The following is a 22,668-nucleotide window of genomic DNA, read 5'->3' as shown; positions in this document are numbered from 1 at the left end:
ATTCAAAGTTTTTCCTCTTTAATGTTCTACGCTTTACCACATTTCTGAAATATGTCCACGATGTTAAATGAACACCACCCATATACCCATTCCCAGCTTTGCAAGATTATAGTAAGTGTGAGGGACCTCTGGTGTAGACTGTTTCAAATATCTTGACAGTTTAAGTAACCGCGCTGTGCCATTCCCCCGCTTCCTCTATTCCGCTGACCTATATAAATGGACAGGTCATTGCCTGGAAGTGACAGCTTTTACTAAGTTCCGACTTAAACGCTCCGTTGATGTTACTAGAAGTTATTTCTTACTCTTTTAATTCACCCGCTAAAAACCGCTATGATAAACGCCAAAATGGTGAAATTAAAATAGGCACAAAATACAACGTCTAATAACTTCTCCATTTATAGAGGTCAGTGCTCCGTCGTACCTAAAATTATTTTTATTAGAACAAACAGATTAGAATAGAACAAACTAATGAAGTTAAATTGTGGCGAAATATCAGGAGAAATAGCTCTAAATCCATCATTTTTTATCATATCGCATTTAATTCACAGGTACCTAGTATGTGGGTTATATTCTGTAAACGTTTAAATCCATCATTTTTTATCATATCGCATTTAATTCACAGGTACCTAGTATGTGGGTTATATTCTGTAAACGTTAACTAAAGCAGATGTCAAATCCAAATAAGTTATGACCTAAAGGTCTATGTAACCAGGTCATAAAATTAAAAAAGAAACAGTTATCAAATGTCAGTCGATCAATGTAAACTCAAACCTGTTTGTCAATTTGACATTGTCAAATGAAATCCTAACCTCATTGCTAACGAAACAAAATTTTTTAAATCACCGAAGATCAAAAATGAAACTATCACGAGTATTAAATCGACAACACATAGATTTTATGTTTAAAAAACATTGGTTAGTGCAAGGAAAGCGTGTTCCAATTGACACTGGTGCGGAGAATGTTCTTAGGGAAAAGGGTATTCCCGTTGAAGATGCACTTGAATTTATCAAAGAAAAACCAGGACCACGAGAGAGGTATGCCGTGTTTATTTATAAAAATATAGAAGTAGAAAAACGAAACGAAAATTTATCACAAAACATATGATCTTAATTCATACATTGCTTTTATATTTTAGAGTAAATATTGTTGGACCATATGAACCTCAACTACCATTAGACGAGACACACCCAGATTACAAGACAAGACCCTGCCTTACACTCACCAACAAAGATGTCTTACTCGAAGGCATTGCTCAAGCTCAAGTATTAACAAAAACTATAATAGCAAAGAACAAACTACCAAATAAAATTGAAGAATTGGCTGAAATAACTATACCTAAAGCTGTTCATGAAGGAGTCAAAAAAGCAATTTTATCATCCAATGTGTTTGATTGTGAACAAGAAAAGCTACCCAAGATTAAAGACCCTGTCAGACCAGCTTATAACTTCCCTAGAATCTTGGGGATTACAGATCGGAGACGCAAGTAAGTAGTTTTTCATAAAAGTAATTATTGAAGACACCCAAGATTATGAGTACATGTTTCATGCCACTAATTTTTTGCAGAAAAGAGATTTCTGTAAAAATGGATGCACTGAAAATGTTTAACAAGAACTATTGGTGTAATAATTGTTATTTTTTTCTTGTAGCCAAATAATTACCAACAAACTGTTGCAACTCATTGAAAGATGTAGTGATTTTGAACTCACTCAGACAAGATATACATTGAATGATGTGCAATGTAAAACTGTATTTGATAAAGATGATGACTTGATACAATTTCAAGATGTATCCAACATATTGGTAACAAGTAATATTCCATTGAAACATGATATGAATGAGAAGGACATCCCATTTGTTGAAATACCAGACCTGTATCCTGTAAAGCACACTGTCACATTGCCTCCAGAACATTTTTATGATGAAAAAAGCATATTTCGTAAGTTTAAAGTTCATAATTAAATATTACATTTCAATTCTTAGTTTATACCAAGGAGGACATCTCCTTGACATTTACTTTCGGCACCAAAACAATGAAAATTGTTTTGTAAAATTAATATATAATTTGTTTAATAATTATCATTAAATAATGTTATTCATCAACATATTCCAGAAAATAAACACCCAATATTATGTATATACCTGGACCGCTTTGCTCGTTTTTATTTTTTAATTGTGTTTTTTGGAAATTATGTTTAAGTATGAATTACTAATAAAATGATGAAATATGAATAATATGATCTTACCGATAGAAAAAGTTAAGTTTATGTTTAAGTTGATTATCGATAAAACACAAATAAAATGACATTTTCTAAAAATGATTCCTAGCTAGATCGATTTATCGTCCCCAAAACCCCCTATATACAAAATTTTATGAAAATCGTTGAAGCCGATTCCGAGATTCCAATTATATATATATATACAAGAATTGTTCATTTAAAGATATAAGATTCAGCACCTATGATTATCATAATTTTCTAAATATATAGTCATAATTAATTGACTAAATATAATTATCTTGTTGCAGCTATTCAATTAAATGTAAGTAGGAAACATCCGCACACCACATGGCTGCATTTCAACAGAACTGAAGTGAACAATATTTATGAAACACCAGTGACAGACTCACAGATATATGGCAGAGCACTCACACATGCATTCACCGTGGCTTCAGCATATGCAAAAGAGTTGCATGGGGTAAGTATTTTCTTTTATATCCCTGCAGCTATTTTATATCAATGAATCTTAAAGAAGATATGTAGATATATATTTAATGGTTTTCACAGTTTTACAACCAAAGGATTACATACCATAAAAGGATTTACTTTATATACAAATTTGTTTTGCTTCCAGTTTGTTTTTTGTGCCACTAATATAGAATTTATACTGTACTCTCGAATTTAAAGGTATATCTAAATCCGGTAATTAACTCTACACAATTAAGACTAAAGTTAATGAGGATCGATCTTCCTTTTCATGTGCAATTTCTTCTCCCCATTTATTGACAAAGCAATTTCTTCAAAATAAACTAAAAGAAAATTCTTATCTCTTTCGACACAACTAGATCTTAAACAACTTTAAGACATTGGATAATAAGAATAAAATACGAAATGTAACAATAATCTATACTTTTTCTATAATTAATTGAATCGAGAAAGAAATCTTTGGGATACAAAATAATTAGTTGTAGTTCCAAAGTTATATTACTAAATAAAAACAGATATAAATTTTTCACAGGAAGAAGTTCAAGACTTGCCGGAACCGATATACGTGAACTGCATACAAACAGACGGACAGAAATATCATTTTGGTGTTTTTGAACTGAACACATTAAATGTTGACGGTGTTGAAGGTACAAAGAATGTGTGGTATTGCAAAAATGATGTGAAACTTTACGATAGGAGTTGTTATTTCAATGGAATGCCAGTCTTAGAAAACTACAACCCTAAGATATATGGATATATTAATGCTTTTTACAACTGCTGAAATGTAGTCCAAAATGTAGTATATTTAAACTAAGATATAATTAGTTGAATTCGAAGAAGTGTGTAAAAAAATAAATTGTTATTTAAATGTATTCATGTGTATAACCCTTTATATTTACAAGAACATAAATACATTTTGTTTTCGATTAGAATACACAATGTTTGCATACCAAAACACTTTTTACATTACAATTACTATCAAGTTGATAACTTGAACTGAAATTTTTTTCCGTGCATCATAATTATTATTTGGCCGTCGTGAATCTCTGCAATCGGCGTCTTCTCAGCTCCTCCGCGTCGGCGTCGGTCTCAGTCTTCGGCTCTCTAGGTAATAAGATAGAGTGGTAAGTAAAATGAGAAAAAAAAACAATATTTCTACTTCTGTAAGACCAGTACACAGTTCGTTATTTCATTATAAAAATAAATAAATCATATAAGCTTACCTATCAACATGTAAACTAGTGTTGTCGGAACTGGAGACGTCAGTGTGTTGCGTGTGGGCGGGGCTAGCAGTGGGCGGGGCCGCGCTGGTGGAGGGCGTGGCACTCGACGTACCGGCCGCTATCTCGGGCTCCGTTTTCACCTGCACGGGCGCCGGTCCGGGAGTTGGTTCATTTACACTGTAAAGAATATTTATATGTACTTATATATCTCAATAAATGATGTTGCTGTAGTAATCGTTTTAAAAAAAGGCGCTTACATAGTGTCAGTTTGTGTAGCGACGTTGGCGCTGTTCTGCGGCAGGTTGGCGACGACGGCGGAGTACTGCTGCATCAGCAGCACTGACGCGTCCAACATCGCTTGGATCTCACGCAGCAGCTGTTCACAATACAATATTTTTGTTACATTACAATTTTAAAACACCTCCACACATTAAGTGTAAGACAAATTATTTTTTTCCATGGTTAAGAACATCTAAGCCTCATTACTAATTCATTGTAATTTGAATGTTTGTCACGATATGATGTGACGCCTCTTCAAGGGTTCGTAATCTCTAGCACATAACTGGATCTAGTTTGGTTGGTCCACTAACCTGTAGTCGTGCCTCGATGTTCCTGCGCTCGTGTCCCTCCATGCGCTGCAGCTCGGCGGCGCTGAGCGTTGCGAGCGAGGCGGGGCGCGGGGGCGGCGGCGGCAGACCCCATCCCATCATCGCTGCAACAATCACTCACCTCACTCATCGTGTCATTTACATAAAAGGTGACAGTCCATATAATATCGTCGTAAACTCATACCGAGTTGTTCCAACCTTCCCTAAGTTAGTGATTAGATTAGTCCCTAGTCCACAACGCTTACCCTACCCTCCTGATCGAACTCTCTATTATAAACAAGGATTGTAATATAAATACACTAACCGTACGTTTCCCCTCCTAAAACACCAGGGTAAAAGATATTTTCATCCCTCTAATTCACTTTGTTAACACGCAAACGTACCATTCAAAGGTCTGGATGGCATGGCATCTTCAGAATCTCGTGCATTCGCCTCACAAATCTGAACATGTCTATTCATGCGATATAAAATACCTTGCATTCCTTTATTACACTTTTTACAAACCGCCCAAAGTCCACTATTTTTATTACGACTACAATGAAATTTCTTCCAAATCGGATTTTTATTTCTAGGCATTATAAACACAACACTAAAGTAACAAGTGAAATAGTTTGCATTCACCTGCTGTGAATATTAATTAATCATAAGCATTGAGTCATACATTATCATATTGATAATTATCAAGAGATAATATATCTCGTTATATATACCAACCCGCACTGGGCCAGCGTGGTTGACTATGGCCTAATCATCCTTAACTTAGGGTAGGCTCCGAGCCCCTCGGTGGGGACTTATAGTGAACTGATGATGAATATATCTCGTTTTAATTATCAAGATCTATTTCATACTGGAGATAGCTCGCGACTCCGTCAGCGCGAAATTAAAAAAAAACATAATAAGTAGCCTATGTGACTTTCCAGGTTCTGTTCTACATGTGTACCAAATTTCATCAAGATCTGTTGAGGTGTTTCGGCGATACCTCCTAACAAACATTCATCCATCAAACCAAAAGGTAAGTTAGTTTACGACTGACAACTATCAATTCATTATAACATCGTATTGAAGTTATTAATACGTATACATAAGGAAAAAAGCATATAATAGACTTACTTTCGTAGTAAATAGGCCCTTATGTGTTCAATTGATAATAACTTTATATAATACCAAATATATATGACTTATTTATTTTTAAAATGAACTGTTTATAACACGTTTTTAATGAGCAACATACACACTGCGACGCAAGGTTAACGCAATTGTTTCTTATCGTGAATGTTTATTTTATAGCAACCCGTTTTTATTTTGATATAACTTTGATAACATAATACTTCACAACATGTATATATATGTAATATGTGGATTATTTTTATTTATTCATTTGAAATTTCAATAATAAACAGACAGACAATTCTTTTTTTTATCATCTATATCATGATAAATATAAAGGATAAATAGATTTTTAAGAATAACATGTCAAATATAAACAGCAGTACTTACGTGGCGGTGGCATATTCGGGAAAGGCGGTGGCACGACGTTCGGTGCAGGGGGAGGAGCGGCTGCATTGCCAACTGGAGCATTGCCGAGTGGTGCATTACCAAGCGGAGCGTTGCCGAGGGGCACATTGCCGAGTGGAACATTGACAAGCGGGACATTGCCAGGTTGAACGCCGTCGGGCGCGTGCGGGGTGTCAGGTGCGGGCGCTCGCAACACGTTCAGCCTGCACGTTGGGCAGGTCTGTTGCCGCTGGAACCACAGTCGGAGGCACGCCGCGTGGAATATGTGATTGCAAGGCAGCTTCTTCGCTCCTGTTAAAATTAATTCTTAAGTCTATAATAAAATATTACAAATAAACAAGTTAGATGGTAATTTTGATGATAATATTTCACTATATAGGTTATCTTTTGTGATAATAAACAAGTTACTCAATAGAAAGTTCTCCTGTTTAGTTATTTAAGTATTTTAGGCCAAACATTGATTATGGTACTATTCAGCTACTTTTATACTTATATATTTAAATATAATCTGTGTGTACCGCTGTGCATCTCCTCGCGACATATGATGCACTCGTTGTCCGCGGCGGCGAGCTCCGCGGCCGTGGCGTCTGGGTACAGCGTGTTCATATTGCGGATAGCCCGACGAGACAGAACCACGTCATTGTACGCTTTCTTGAAACTCCTACAAATTCACATAAATCGTTTACACCAAACAACATCCTGTATTCTTATTTATGGTAATTAAAAAAATATATACTTATATCTTACCTCATTGTTTCATACATTGGTCGGAAGGCAAAGAGAGGCAATGTATATATCCGAACCATGACGGCAACGAAACCAATATAAAGTAGTACTTTCAGGAAGTTTATAATCAACTCGGTGTAGAGTAGAACTGCAGCTTTGCTCTCCCAAGGTGCCTCCCATCGAGAGTCAATAGTGTGCAGTGTGTACTGTTGACAGAGAATGGCTAATTAATACATTCTTACATCTAAAAAGTATTAATCAACTCAAAATTGTTTACAACTATGGATAGCTTCTGCAATAACTCATGTTACCAAACACTATGCTACAATATAAACTCATCTCCGAGTTAATCTATTAAGAGATGTAACACTTCAGAATTTCTAATCCAACATAAAGGTTAACATCATACTTAATTCTTCAAGAAACTATTATTTAACAAATTCCATATCACATTTGCTATATACAAACCTTTATGACAATATTGATGATCATAATCAGTAAAATACTGTATTCAAATCCAAACACAAGTTGTACCGATGGCCCTTTAGATGTCGTAAATTGATAGGCATGATGGATAAAGAAGAAGTCTGCATGTGTTAACAACGTCAGCAGAGTTAGAATCCGCAAATGGAACAACAAGCCAATTACTGGGCTCCTTTCCATCTAAACAGAAAAAAAAACTTTATTTCAGGACAATTAAATAGTGCAAGTATGTAGCCTAAAAAACATTAAAATAAATTGTAATTGAATAGTCATGTAGTATCTACATTTTGATTCCTCTTGTAGCAAACATGTTAGAAGACTAATAGTATTATTTTGGTACTGCATGAAGTATGCACACATGCACACCATGAAGCGTATTTCTACAAAGTTTTATTATTAATATTATAAATGTGAAATTTTAATTGGATGGATGAATATTTGTTTAAAGGTATCTTCAAAACGGCTAAACATATCTTAATGGAATTTGGCACAGACGTAGAACTTAATCTGGAAGAATACATAGGCTACTTATTAAGTTTTTTTTGTTTCAGGTGAATGGAGTTGTGAGCTACAGCTAGTAAAATATACTTACATAATCCACTCTATCTTCAGCTAACCAATGGAATGCTTTCAGAAACAGCAACACGGTGAATAAAGCAATAAATTTGGGATTAAAATCATCCCTGAATACTGTGAAAGCTAGACATGTCTCAGTTATCGCATACCAAGATCTTTCTATTAAATGCTGCGAATGGAATAAAAAAATCTATTAATATTTCTAATAAAGTTCTTACATTTTTGATAAAATTCTGAATTCAAGTTCTATATAAAGAATTTTAAGTAAAAGTTAAACAAAATTAAATCACACTTTTATATGTGAATAACAATTTGTTAAATAAAAAATAAAATTTAATAAAATAATGGTGGGTGAACACAATTATCTATCTAGTCATCTAGAAGTTCTGTAAATTTTACTGATATTGGGTAATTTTATTAATAAGCAAATATTTAAATGGGCGAAAAATACCTCAAATTCCGCTGGGCGCAGTTGTCCAAAAAATATTCTTCTGAAGACTTTACCAAGTAATAAAACAAGGATAAAAGCTTGTAAATACATAACCTGCAAATATTATACAAATACTCTTTAGAATTTTAACAATCAATATATTTTTGGTGGTAATTCATCATATTAATCCCAAGAGTTGGGAATATTGCGAAATGCATTGTACTACAGTGACCATATGCAATAGATGTCAGAGTTCCAATAAAAGTAATGACAACTTACAGCCATGCTAGGATTTGAATTTGTTAGGTAGACTATTGATGGATAAAATTGCTTCTTTTGGTAATAGGCATTGCCGATCACCACAGTCGTGAGTGCAAGGCTGATTACAGTTGCAACTAAAGCCTTCATTTTGATAATAACTTATTACGTCCGATACATTAAAACACTCAAAATTTTCATAGGATCTATCTTAGGTTTTCTAAGCACTCCAAAACAATATAATTGTCAACAAATACATTTTCAAAACATCTTTTAGTTTCAGTCGCTGAATCAAAAAACTAATTTTGACGTGTTCAATGTTCATTAGTGTCATTCATGTAGATAACAAATACGAAATGGTATAATCTCAATCACAACAAATGACAATACGGCAGTGCAGGTGACACTAAAGTGATAAAAGAAAGGAGCATGGTTAATGAAAAAAATATGTAGTTAATAGATAAATAGGGGAAACTGTGTAGATATCCTAGAATGGAAATAAGAAAAAAGGAATTTATAACATGATGAGTCATAGTAATATTTGACGCAATTTCCTATTTTGTTTTCTCTAAACAAGAGAACGAAGAGTTGACATGATTGTACTGGATCTCTAGAATAAACCCACTGTATAAAAGAAACCTAAACAAAGAAATAATTAAAAATTGGGAGCATTTTCAAGAAAATAGGTTTAATTATTTTAAACAACTATTAATGTTGCCAAAAATTTAAATTGCTTCAATAAAGTGGTAACTCAACAAACAAAATGTCACTATTTCGAAGATGGTGTTGGTGTGTACGTGATTGGTTTTGTTCTGTACTTTTTACATTTATGACTATCCTACATATTAAAGAATAAGATGAAATTCCGTTTATATGACTTTTGTGATAACGTGTTCTGTGGATTCACCTAAATATATACTTACCAGGTTGTTAATCAAATCATATTGGGTTTGCCGCGCAGTCAAAACAACTAACAATCCATTTAGTTTATTTGGATAAATTCCAATAGATTTTCTACATTCTGATTTATTTTAACCGTAACACAACAAATATAATGAAAATGCTTTCAATAATTAAATAAAACAATGTAACTTGCGACTGTGACGTGCTTATGCTATTGTTCATGAATTTTCGATTCTGTGCACTAAAATAAGTGTACAATCAACATTTTTGTATTTTTTTGTGTTTTCAGGAAGTATATATAAATAGCTTCACTTCTGGACAAAGATCACCACGCCCAATATGGTAAATAATGGCTACTTATTATGAGCTTTTTTATTGTATATTTGATTGTGGTTGTTGTCATATTTATTCATTTAATTGATTGTTCTTTGTTTTTCCAGCAGGGTGATGATCCTCCTTACTTAACGGTCGGTACTGATGTTAGCGCCAAGTATAAGGGTGCCTTTTGTGAAGCTAAAATCAAGAAGGTTGTGCGTAACATAAAATGCAAGGTAGATAAAATCATTATTATGAATTAAAACTATCTTAGAATTTGTTTAAATGGAATAATACTATGTCTGTGTGTTCCACTCTAGTTATGATTAACAATGATAATCCATGGAGATCAGAAAATACACATAAAAACAACATCAGATATGACTTTAAAAATGTATCTAGTATTAAAGAAATATTTCATAATAACCTATAACATTAAGATATTAAAGTAATGTAACATTTATCATCTCTGCCTAAATAAAAAACTGTATTAATTCTCTTCCTTGCTATTCTAAATTGAGTTATTTAAGTAATAATTAAAGGTGTATCTTGTTTTGTTTTATTTTTAACGGGTACCTAAATGTACTTTCAGTCATCAATTATCAAATGTTTCATTTACAGGTGACCTTAAAAGGTGGTGGTGCGATCACAGTGAATGATGATGTGATCAAAGGAACACTGCGTATTGGCAGCACCGTCGAAGTAAAGCAAGACCCTAAAAAGGATGCAACAGAGGCAGTGATCACAAAAATACAAGATTGCAGTCAGTATACTGTGGGTATGTATCAATATTTTAACATTTTCAGTGCAACCAACTCATTTGGCAACTTTAATTTTATGAAAATATCGTAGTAGCATGGAATGTATTAACTTTGGAACATTGACTATAAAATATCTTCTCAAAGTTGTAGTATATTATTTTAAAAGAACTTATTCAATGATTTGGTATATTATACTATTTTAAATAACATGCAATACCACAATAATGAATTCAATAAAATACAATTTGATTCTTCTGATGAATAAAGCTTTATCTTATATTGATATCCTGCTTAAGATGTAACTCTTTGTATCAGAGTGGTCATATTGTCTAAATCTAATTCAAAAGGACAGGCACCTTTCTTATCATACTTTGTCTTGTCTATCTTCCTCATTGTTATTTAGTAGCCAATAAGATTATGTTATTGGTTTCAGTGGTTTTGTGGAACATATTTAAAATAATTAACTTAACATGTTAGCTGCCAGAATGATTTTTCGAAAAACTTTTTTTTTTAAAATTTTGTCCAAAACCATTTGAAAACACCTAAAAATATAGTAATACATTATTTACATTGCTCATATACTTATTATTTATATATGAATGGAAGTATGGCTTGTCGGACACATAGTCCAACATGGCAGATAATGTGTTAACAGTTTTATTAAAGACTATATTATTGTTTTAGTATTTGATGATGGTGATATAACAACATTACGTCGGTCAGCGCTGTGCCTCAAAAGTGGACGTCATTTTAATGAAAGTGAGACATTGGACCAACTGCCACTGACACATCCGGAGCATTTTTCTACACCTGTGATAGCTGGCCGGCGAGGGAGAAGAGGGAGGGCTCAGTATGTTATGCATACAATTATATTGTGTATTACATTCCCAATTAAAAATCCTACATATGTTATGAAAAAATCATCATGTTCTTTACATGACCGATATGATTGTCCTCCAGCATATAATTTTTCACCTTCTTGCTATAGCTTGCCAATTCTCATAAACTTTCGTTGACTTATTCTTCATAGTCCACTAAAAAGCAAAATTAAGTATCAGTAGAGACTATCGGATAGTAAGATGGTCATATAAAATTATTCTGTAATAAGAGAATGTGTTGTCCTTATCAGGTCAGAGGAGAGTGAAGGTGAAGGTGTGACACGTCGTGTGAAGGCTGACAGCGAGCCGCATGTGGGGCGCGTGGTGTTCGTGGATTTCACAAGCGGGGCGGAGCGCCGGCGCCCGCACCAGCCCGCCTTTCCTGCCCTTGTCGTCGCCCCCACCGCACAGATCAAAGTCAAAGAGGATTATCTTGTACGCTCCTTTAAAGATGGACGATAGTAAGTATTGAAAGTATTAGTTCTGTTTTGTTTTTTTGATTCTAGATGGATAGATGGATGTTTGTTTGAAGGTATTTTGTAGTAAGGAAGGTTGTTTGTAAGAATGGCTGAATGGATCTTGATAAAATTTGGCATACATATAGAATACAGTCTAAAAAAACACATAGGCTTCTACTCATTTTTTTTTTAATTTCACGCGAACGGAGTCGCGTGCGACCGCTTATTATTTATATTGATTTATTAGTATTAAGCTTGATTTATCTACACGAAAATTTAAATATAATACATATGGGTCATATTTACTTTGGCATGGGAAAGTCGCAGCTCACAGCAGCACCTTTTCGTATCCGACGTTAAATTTTGTGCATATAGATAGTTTTTATGTATTTGGTTATGAAAAGAAAAACTCGTTTCCAGCTACACAGTGCCCAAGAAGGAGACGCGTGAGTTCAAGCGGGGCAGTGCTCCGGCGGAGTGGGGCGGAGTGCAGGCGGCGCTGCAGTACCTGGACCACGGCGTGCTGCCGCCGCACTGGGACAGGGACACGCTCTTCAACGAGCCACGCAACACGTCCGATGATGTATGCAAACACCTTCATATTAAACCTTCTTTTAGATGATTTTAATGTATTTGGTTTTTTTTTTAATGTGAATGCTATTTTTTTTTTATAAATGCGAAAGTTTTTTATAATTGTTCATATGTTTTGTAACACTTAACACCAAAAAGGTTAAAATTTTATCCAGATGTAGGATAAAATTTGAAACAGATATAGATACTTGGATAACGTAATAGGCCTCATTTTATCTGATATATTCATGAAAAATGTGTGGTTTAACCAGACAATATCATAACAGCTAGTAGCTAATAAATTGCAGATGTGTTGCCAAACTTCAACAGAGAGGGGATAAACAGTAAACAGGAATTCCCTTTTCTGTGCATAAGGAACAGAGGATTTGAATTAGGATTCTGTTTTAATTTAGAAATATTTTTATTAACTGTTTTCATCATTTACGTGTTAAATATCTCATGATACCATGTTTAAAATTTTTAATTCAAAAAATATTAGGCATCTCAACTATTACTCTGTTATTTTTATTATTACTTTCAATTATTATTTTTATTATTCTATCAAAATAATTTATCTAATAAATGTAACAAATATTATATTCCACACACGCTGGCCTAGGAAAACAAACCGTTAAAGGTCAGTAAAGACAAAAAATACTTATTATTAAATAAAAAACTATAGCAAAAAAATAACAGTTTTAAGTTAAAAAGCAAGTTATTTCATTGATATAGTTGAATTGCCTACACTAAACCTTTTCCTTATAAAAGTTTTTAATAATTCCAAATGGCGTAAAATATGTATTTCATAATATATGCATGAATCATTTCAGCAGAGATGGTAGTAACATAAAAAAAAGATGGATTTTTTTATGACCTACCCTCACCACGCGCTGGACGCGCACTCATAACGCGCCAGCCGTGGAGTTATAAACCATAGCTCCCACTACTAGAAATATTTATAAATATCTAAATTTCATATTTACATAACATGCCGTGTTTATTAGCATAAGATGCTTGCGCTATGCTTTGCAACCTTCGGTATCCACTGTTCAATGTGTCGCCAGTGGAAACCCACGGTTACAAAGTATGTATAACTGTAGATTTACACTGTGGTGACATTTGCATTAATAAATAACCATCCCTTTGATTTTCTTGTACAAAACGAAGACTACAATCCGCCAACAATCTGACCTGCTGGACACAAGTGATAAGTACAATAGCTTTGATTTGACATTCAATAGGGTGGAGCTAGGGTCCTGTTATAATTTAGTTTGATTTTGCCCAGCGGGTCAGCAGGGTTAGACTTTGTCTAACCCCTCAGATCCTTGTCGATATAGCTCTCTTGTCACGTTTCGCCTGTCACCGGCTTTGTATTTAGACAAGTGTAACGGCAGTGGAATTCTAAGGTTAATATTGTTGTATGTTTGTTAGAGTTCCGATGACGAGCCGAGAGAAGAAAAGGACCACTTTGTGGCTCAGTTGTACAAGTTCATGGACGACCGTGGTACACCGCTCAATAGAAATCCAACCATCGCTAATCGGGATATCGATTTATATAGACTGTTCCGGGTAAGTTGTATTTTTCTACTTTTATTATATACTTAGTAATATAATTATGCTTGAGATTATGTAAATAAGAAAACAATAATAACAGGTTGTACAAAAACTGGGTGGCTATAATCGCGTGACCAATCAAAATCAATGGAAGACGATTGCAGACAAGATGGGCTTCCATCCAGTCACAACGAGCATCACTAATCTTTGTAAGCAAGCATATAAGAAGTAAGTGGAACTGAGTTCATATGTTTGGTATATTTTTTTTTGCAAAACATGCACGTATTAAAACCCCTTACATTCTCTTTAAACAAATAGTGTAGTGTAGTACAACAATGTGTTTCAATATAAGAGCTATGGCAGTCGAATTTTACGATAAAAAAATTATGCATTTTATCAACTTTGATCCTTAACAGAGTTTAAACAACAATAATAACCTTTTACTCCCCACATTAGGTTTCTGCACAGCTTCGAAGATTTCTACCGCAAATTGGGGGTAACGTTGGTGGCGCACCCTCGCGGCGCGCGCACTCCTCCCGCCGGCCGCTCTCTCATACGCGACCGCGACAAGCAGCTGCTGGCCTCCTCACCCGCCGGCACCACCCCGACCACACCAACACCCACACCGGTAACAAACAAACATATACACCCAATTAGTTATACTTTGACGTGCCAATCGCCCACTTGAAGAACCAAAGCATACTGACTATACGATAATTCTTCATTTCCTTCGCGGAATTAAGTCGGAGCGCTTTTAAATTGTTATAAACCGGGTACTTTGAAGGAATTTACTTTCCAAATTACTAGACGAGCCCCGCAAAAGTTTCATGTTTTTAACGCTATTTGTAATTAATACAATAATTTTCAAGAATTTATTTGATTTGAATTTATTTGCATAATATTAAATATGTACTTTAATACAAACATTTATTCGTTTTACAATAGCGCGGAAAAGATAAAGATTCGGACAAGAGCGAGACGGAAAAGAGTGATAAGAGCGAGAAAGATGAGAAGATTGAGAAAATAGAGAAGACAAGAGAGAAGATACCGGCCAGCGATGAAGACGACAGCGCTGACAACCAGCCGCTTATTGTTGCCGCGCCCAAGTAAGATGTTATAAAGTTACTTTTTTGACTTTGAAACAATCCTATATATATCTTTCGCTAAACAAAAAAACATGATCCTATTCATCAAGAGAGTTGCATCTAATAAGAGAGATCTCTTAAGAGATTATTGTTGGAAAAAATTCAAATAATCCGAACTAAACTAATAGTAGTTTAAAATCGTTATAATTTTTACAGAATTGATAAAGAAAAAGAGAAGGAGAAAGAAAAAGAAAAGGAGAAAGAAAAAGAAAAGGAGAAAGAAAAAGAGAAGGAGAAAGAAAAAGAGAAGGAGAAAGAAAAGGAGAAGGAAAAGGAGAAAGAAAAAGAGAAGGATAAAGAGAAAGTGCCGTCGACACGGACTAGCGAAGAGAAGACAGTGGTCAAGCCGCGTTCCCAGTCCAAAACTAGAAGCTCTTCTGTTGCCAAGATTGATTTGCACGAAAAGAGAACACCTAAAAGGAGACCTTTTCATCCTAAAAGTTAGTAACTTTATTCTATCGTAATATTAGCAAATAATAATATTATTAATGTTTAGTTAATTTGACTAAGTACCACTTTGCATTCTAATCCTGATTATTTTATAACGGATTTTGAAGAACTTAATACTAAAGTCTTAATACTTCATTGTGATGCTGCTTCATTTACCGAAATCAATATCTTGGAATATTTTGTCTTGAATTTGGTAATTGCGAATGAGTGAGAGATCGGAATCCGTTTTTTTTTCGTCACACAAAACTCTTGTAGAGAGTAGAGTTGCATATATATTTTTGTGTATATTTGACGTGTTTCGTGTTTAGAAACTCAGGTTTATATTTTGCAGTGTCGGAGGGTCCGAACGCCGGCACGCAGCGCGCCTCACGTCGCCCGCACGCGTCCACAGATAGCGACAGTTCCGGACGCGCTTCTAGGTAACAACTACACACAACTCCGGTTATAACGACGTCGGGGATACTGGCGACTAGTCAGTCATAATAACAGATATTATTTCAAATCAATATTGTACTGTTTATAAGGTCATTTTGTGTCGTTTAGTAAGCTTCTTTTTTTAATATCCATATTATATTCATTTTTAGTTCTTTACACACTTATTTCTATTATATTTTTTTATGTAAATATAGTATTTGATGAATCGTATTTTTTTATTTTGCAGTCGATGTGGACCTACCAAAAAAATGCAAAGTCGTCGCAGCCAGAGCGCGAATTCGGCGAGCAGTGGCAACACTATCGCCTCAAACAGTAGCAAGAGACCGCGCAAGAGAAAGAGCACAGAGTAAGATGAAATATATTAGTACAATGCTTATATAGTTATATATTATGAAAATGTATATAAACAATTTAATTTAATTTTTCAAGGCCTTCAATGAGTGAATGCACTCGGTCCGGCGGTGTCAGCGTCAAGGCACAAGTTGGCGATAAACTAAAAGTCTACTACGGCCCTACACAGTCTGAATCAAAGGTACATTTTTATCTACTCTGTGATCATCATCAGCTATATATCTCCAATGAGGAGCTTAGAGCATACCCTGTGTATATTATATCATGTCTAAATCTTACTAATGGGATGGATGGGATGGTTGTTTGTTGGTGAGAAGGGTTGTACAGAACGGCTGAATGGATTTTGATAAAATTTGGTGTAGATGTAGATCATAGTCTGAAATAACACAACTAATTATTTTTTTATTTTGTGCGAATGGAGTCGCTAGCGACAGCTATATCAATATAACTCCTTTGTCAGGTGACGTATGAGGCGAAGGTAATCGAGGTGTCCAGTGAGGGTCTGCTGCGTGTGCACTACACGGGCTGGAACACGCGCTATGACGAGTGGATCAAGCCGCAGCGCATCGCACTCAATGTCACACAACACGACGCACGCAACAAAAAGGTTACATACAACCTACTTAGACCTACCCCACATACAAAAATACATAAGTTTACGGTTTATATGAGAAATCTATGCGCTAAAACACTTTCTGTATATTATTTCAAATTTTTATCGCTTACTTTGACTAATAAATAAAATATTTTCAGAATACCAGCTTAAGTCGTCGTTCTAGAACTAAAAGAACGGAAGGTAATATAATATATATCCATATTGACATTTGTTTTTTTTTCTTGTTATATACTTTATTACAAAATATGTATATATAAAAATTTCAGAAACTTCATTTACAGAATCATCCGCCCGCTCCGACTCTGACACTGATTCTGACAGCGATGATGATATTAAACGGGCATGTAAGAAACCAGATGAAAAGCCTAGTCCTAAAAGTAAGTTATTTGCTAATGAACTTGAAAAAAAACATAATTAGCCCATGATTTCTTCCAGATTATGTCCTATATGTATGCCAAATTTCATCGAGATTCTTTCAGCCGTTCTGGAGATACCTTCAAACAAACATCCACCCATCTAAACATTCGCATTTATAATATTAGTAAGATTAATAACTGTATTTTTACAGCGCCACCAAGATCAAAAGATGCCAAGTCAAGTGATAGCAGTGGGTCAAGCAAGCCTCGTAAAAGACCAGTAAGAACCATTTCCACTCCAACAATGGCATCTCCAGCTAAGAAACCTCGAGTTAACGCCAATAACCATCAGCATCAAGGCAGAGATTACGACCTCAATGAAATACGATCTGAACTTAAAGGACTGCATAGTGTTAAACAAGAACCAGAAGATACCATCAAATCTGACCAAAAAGATAAAACTCCAAGCCCCGTAACACAAATAACAGTACAACCCCCTGAACCACCACAACCAGAAAAACAAGCCGAAGATGTGTACGAATTCAAAGAACCAGAACCATTCGAAATAGAGCTGCATGATGAGAAGAAGAAGCGAATGCATCGTATATTCGATGACATTTCACCGAGCAAATACACATCGTCTTTATCAAAGTCTTTAAGCGAGGAAATATCAGAGGAATCATTGAGACCTCGAGCTTCCAATCTAAGATCTCCATCCCTATCGCCGTTCAGAGATTTCGGAGCAACAAGAGAGGAACCCAGTCGACAGACTCCCGAAGAAGACTCGAAAGATGGTCTTTTCTCAATAGACGATGATTCATTACCAGGGGAAGGTAGCTCGGGACCGATCTTCGAAGGTTTCACTCCGGCCAAGAACCAAGAAACCTATTCTAAAAAGAATAAAGTCAACAAATTACGTGAATTGATCGACGACTCACCAGACAGTCCAGCTGACGATGAGCAGTCCTCTGAGGATGAAACTGAGGAAATGAAAGAAGAGAGCGAACCGAGTTCAGAACCACCGCTATTGGAGATTGTAGAAGTACCGGAGCCAATTAAAGAAGAAATTCATACCACAGATGCAGTGAAAGAAGTTGTTATCATTTTACAAGAAAATGAACAACAATTAAATGCTATACCACAGCCTCCGGGAACACCGCCCCTTCAAATTAAGTTACAAGCGCCGGATGCAAGCGATATTGTTAATTCGAAGCCCATAAATAATTCAACTGAATGTCTTGAGGAAACAAAGCATACACCATCAGTTGATAAAGAAGAACAAATTAAGCTGCTATCGATTCCCCTCCCCGCTACGGAGCCCAAAGAGAAAGGGAATCTGAAATTAAAAATCGAGAAATTAGATCCGGATCCGATTATTTCAAAATTAGAACCACCATCTAGTCCCCTTATCGATACAGAAGAAGATAAATCGGAACCAGACAGTCCGGCTCGTATTGACGTGCTACCGGAGCCACCTCCCGGCTTCCTTCTACAATCAGAAGGTCCTAAGATCGCTGAGAAACTACTGAAAGCTATAAACAGCGCCAAAAGACTGTCAATGTCTCCGCCGCCGGTGAATAGCACCGACCGACCTCTAACACCGATCAAAGATATTCCAATGCCAAAAGAAGATAAACTCTCCTCAATATCACCAGAAATTAAACCGCTCATCAAATCTGAATCTTTGAAACCATTGAGTAAAATAGAACCGATTAAGAAAATCAGTCCGCTGCCGTTATCTGACTCTATATTCGGCGAGCCGTCGAACTTTACCGATTTGAAGCGTGATTTATCTGAAATTAAGAAAATTAAGAGTAAGGAGCCTACACCGCCACGTTTGCAGAGTCCTTTGAACATATTAGAGCGTCGTAAGAGCGTGGCCGACCTCCCTCTGGCCGGCAAAAATAACAAGGTCCTCAGCGATACTATACAGAAGCTGTCCAGTCAGATCAACCAGTCGGCAGCCAACATTCCCTTGCCGCCCTTCCCGCCCGGCGACAGGAGCGAGTCCAGCGATTCTGATGACTCCGACAGGAGGTAATGTGCTTTTTTGCTAAAACACATAAAACAATACATATTGTCAGCCTCTCATTCCCTTTGTACAAAAACAGAAATAACTATATTTTATACATATTGTATTAAGAATCGCCTGTATTTAAATTAACTGAAAATCTGAGTTTTATTTTGGTGTAGATTAATAATCGACAAGGTGTCGATGGAGGAGTGGGGCAGCGGTGGCAGTGGAGGGAGCGGTGGCAGCCTGGAGGGTCGTGGTGCTCGAGCCCTGCACGCCGGCAAGTCGCCCGGCGAGTGGAGCGCCGGCGAGTCGCTGCTCATGCTCGAAGACGCCTGCAAGAATGAACGGAAACATAGTCAGTTGCACTAATCATATTTAAACCATTAACATCATTCGATATCATTCGTCTAAAATTAACAACTACTAAAATAGTGCTTTTAGTAACAAGCTTTCTTTATACAGGTGCAAGCGTAGTGGTTGCAGGTAGCGGGCGTGCGGGCGCCAGCAGCGGGAGCGCGGTGGGAGGCGGGGTCTCGGGCTTGTTAGGCGTGGGTATGGCGGGGGGCGCGGAGGACGACAGCAACATATCACTGCTTCTGTGCGAGGAGACGATCCCCGGCTCCCCGGCACCAGACGCCGAGCCCGCGCCGCCCCGCCACAAACACACGCTGCCCTTCGCCTGCGCGCCGCCTCACCACTCCCACTCCAAAGGTTAAACATTGAACCTCGATTTTATATTTATAATACGATAGATACGATAAGGAAAGATATGACAAATGGCTCAGAATAAGTATAAATGTATTTTACACAATTATTGCTAGTAGTTGTTGGAAGTAGCTCTTCTAGAAAGGCGGAGTACCAAAGAATATGTTCAAAACCGATAAACATTGATTTTGAAACGACGTGTTGCAGCAGAAGAGCGTTGCAGCGCCGGTGGTTCGCGCGAGGGCGGAGCGGGCGCCGGAGTGGGCATGGCGGGCGGCTTGGGCGTGATGGGCGGTGTAGGCGTGGTCGCCGCTGCGGCGGAGCAGGTGGCGGCGGGTGCAGGTGCGGCGGGCGCAGGGGGCGCGGCGCCGGGCTGGGCGCGCCGCCACGCACTGCTCGACAACACGCCACCCACCACACCTGACAGCAGTCTCGACTTGTCACCACACCGGTACACATCCTTACCAATTATTCAACAAGCAAGGAGCATTAAATATCGATATAACTGTTAAAATACAACCATGTAATCCAAAATATATTTTTCTTTGTGTCAGTCATAAAATAATTAGTCATGTTTAACAGAGAGCGGCGCTTGTCGGAACGCGACAGTCCCTTGGAGCGCAAGGAAGATGACGACGACGTGGCTGCACGCTCACCGCACCACATGGATATTGACAAGCCTCGTCGTGAGTTTTTGTTTACGTTAATACGTAAACGTATACTTTTGATGCGTTTAAAACAAATAAGTATATACCATAAACAATTTCACTAGACTTTTGATGAAATTTGAAACTAAATCTTTAATTAATTTGTTGCAAATATTTAGTTAACATTGTATAGCCCTTTATTCTATTTATTTCATTAAAAATGTATATAAATTGGGTTTTGGCACAGCGAGTCGTTCGCGTAAAGCGTCTGAGAGCTCTACAGCGGGGCGTGGCAGATCGCGGCGCGCACGTCGCGACACGGACGAGCATGCGCACGCGCACTTGCCGCTCTCCCACAACTCGCACCACACACCATACAAGTACAATTTTATGACGGACCTGGGTACGAATATAGTTTACAATATTGTCATCCCCTTAATCTCTTTGAAAAATAATATATTTGTTCGACAAAGTAAACCTACTGTTTCCAACGTTGGAATGGATACAACATTTATCTTGTTACTAACAAGGCTATATAGATTTTCATATTCATCGGGAATGAAGTAACTGGCAAAACCTAATAATTTTTAAGACACCATGTGTGTAGATCCGACGTGGGACTGCGAGAAGCGCATCAAGGTGCTGACGTCACGGCTCGGCGAGCTGCGTAAGACGTACCACTCGGTGAAGGCTGAGCTGGCAGCCATCGACCGCCGCCGCAAGAAACTGCGCCGCAAAGAGCGAGAGGGTAACTTCACATTTACACATATCAATTCTCATTAAATTCCCTGCCTCAATGAATTTAAAATATATAAAATTAATATACGTACTAGCTGACCCGCCGTGATTGCAAAAGAAATCTCTATAAGCCAGATGCATTATCTGGCAGCGATGGACGACCTCCATAAGTGAGAAACTTTTAGTAGACCTCCCAAAGCGAGAAAAATATCGCAGTCCCTTTGACTCTTACTTATCCAGGTTTGATTATATATAGAAGTTAAAATATAATATTTTATTTACAGCTGTCAAGGCGGCCAAAGCGGCGTGCTCATGATGAAGACTAATGCTACTAGGAATACCTGGTGAACTATATGTTTATTCGTTTTAGAATAAACGGAAAGGGTATCGACAGTAGCAAAATCTAAATTATCTGTGGAACAGAACAGTGAAAGTACTTGCATTTATCAGTGCTAGTGGATAAAGTGTTAGTGTTAAAGTTATGTTCTTAAATCGCGACGAAAATGCTGTTTTAATATTTTTTTTTAACATTTGATGTATTTCTAGATTGTTGTATAGTGGAATATAAATCTTAAGTTATATATAACATGTTGTTCTACTATCGAAACATTTGTGTAAAAACAACAAAATAGATATAGCAATAATATGTTTTTGTACATATTTTTCGGTAGTGAAAACTCAGAGAATGTATGTTTTGAATATGCTTGCGCATAAATGAACAAACTGCTAGGGCTGGTCTTAGATGTAACAAAGTCTAACAGAAATGTTTCTTTTGTACATATTACTGTAAATATTTTAATAAGTTAATTGATAAGCTTTGTATTGTATGTATTAGTCTTTTTCTTAATCACGCTAATTAAATGGATATTTTCCATATAATTGCTAATTTTCATGTGTTTATAAAAAATCGCACTTTTATCCTTATATATAATCGGACCTCCACAAGCGAGAAACTTGTGTTAGAGGAAACCTCTTTAAGCGAGAATAATGTCGCGGTCCCTTGAACTCTCCAATATCCAGGTTTGACTGTATTTATATATTGTAGACGTGAAATGTATATAAAGATTGTATATGTGCTGACGTTATTTGTAAAAGATGGCGATGAGACGACAAGAAAAGATGAGAAAGGTGTAAAAGATGTGTGTGTACCTTTATCAATATTTTAGTAACTAATAGTCTTTAGAATTAACTATTTCTATATAAAACGCACTTAATTGATGTCTAAATATAAATTATTACATATTGTTA

The 22,668-nt window shown here is 36.4% G+C and overlaps 3 protein-coding genes across 3 annotated transcripts; 2 read left to right on the top strand and 1 right to left on the bottom strand.

Annotated features, from left to right (window-relative positions):
* The first annotated feature begins 779 nt into the window (after window positions 1-779).
* mRpL37 (mitochondrial ribosomal protein L37) lies at window positions 780-3,505 on the top strand. The gene is made up of 5 exons (XM_013315539.1): window positions 780-1,034; window positions 1,136-1,483; window positions 1,647-1,936; window positions 2,525-2,694; window positions 3,235-3,505. The coding sequence occupies exons 1-5, from the start codon at window positions 856-858 to the stop codon at window positions 3,481-3,483; spliced, it is 1,236 nt and encodes a 411-aa protein (XP_013170993.1). The 5' UTR covers window positions 780-855; the 3' UTR covers window positions 3,484-3,505.
* A 56-nt stretch (window positions 3,506-3,561) lies between these two features.
* Window positions 3,562-8,899, bottom strand: sip3 (septin interacting protein 3). The gene is made up of 11 exons (XM_013315538.1): window positions 8,543-8,899; window positions 8,285-8,377; window positions 7,850-8,002; window positions 7,243-7,437; window positions 6,796-6,980; window positions 6,567-6,709; window positions 6,031-6,339; window positions 4,516-4,637; window positions 4,183-4,301; window positions 3,926-4,102; window positions 3,562-3,806 (listed from the first exon to the last, which is right to left on the bottom strand). The coding sequence occupies exons 1-11, from the start codon at window positions 8,669-8,671 to the stop codon at window positions 3,728-3,730; spliced, it is 1,704 nt and encodes a 567-aa protein (XP_013170992.1). The 5' UTR covers window positions 8,672-8,899; the 3' UTR covers window positions 3,562-3,727.
* A 381-nt stretch (window positions 8,900-9,280) lies between these two features.
* On the top strand, window positions 9,281-22,642 carry LOC106119915 (AT-rich interactive domain-containing protein 4B). Its single transcript, XM_013315040.1, has 27 exons — window positions 9,281-9,447; window positions 9,714-9,766; window positions 9,865-9,975; window positions 10,361-10,517; window positions 11,185-11,350; window positions 11,630-11,839; window positions 12,257-12,419; window positions 13,838-13,975; window positions 14,061-14,188; window positions 14,417-14,588; window positions 14,906-15,066; window positions 15,262-15,292; window positions 15,338-15,545; window positions 15,887-15,974; window positions 16,217-16,336; window positions 16,420-16,522; window positions 16,802-16,948; window positions 17,095-17,137; window positions 17,224-17,334; window positions 17,526-19,350; window positions 19,507-19,685; window positions 19,793-20,041; window positions 20,243-20,486; window positions 20,618-20,721; window positions 20,930-21,085; window positions 21,290-21,430; window positions 21,705-22,642. Exons 2-27 carry the CDS (start codon window positions 9,764-9,766, stop codon window positions 21,734-21,736), a joined length of 5,190 nt encoding a protein of 1,729 aa, XP_013170494.1. The 5' UTR covers window positions 9,281-9,447; window positions 9,714-9,763; the 3' UTR covers window positions 21,737-22,642.
* Window positions 22,643-22,668: the final 26 nt, after the last annotated feature.

Source organism: Papilio xuthus, unplaced genomic scaffold (assembly GCF_000836235.2).
Source record: "Papilio xuthus unplaced genomic scaffold, Pxut_1.1 DF826961.1, whole genome shotgun sequence".
Lineage (NCBI taxonomy): Eukaryota > Metazoa > Arthropoda > Insecta > Lepidoptera > Papilionidae > Papilio > Papilio xuthus.
Note: the sequence above shows the minus strand (reverse complement) of the source record. Positions and strands in the feature narration are given on the sequence as shown.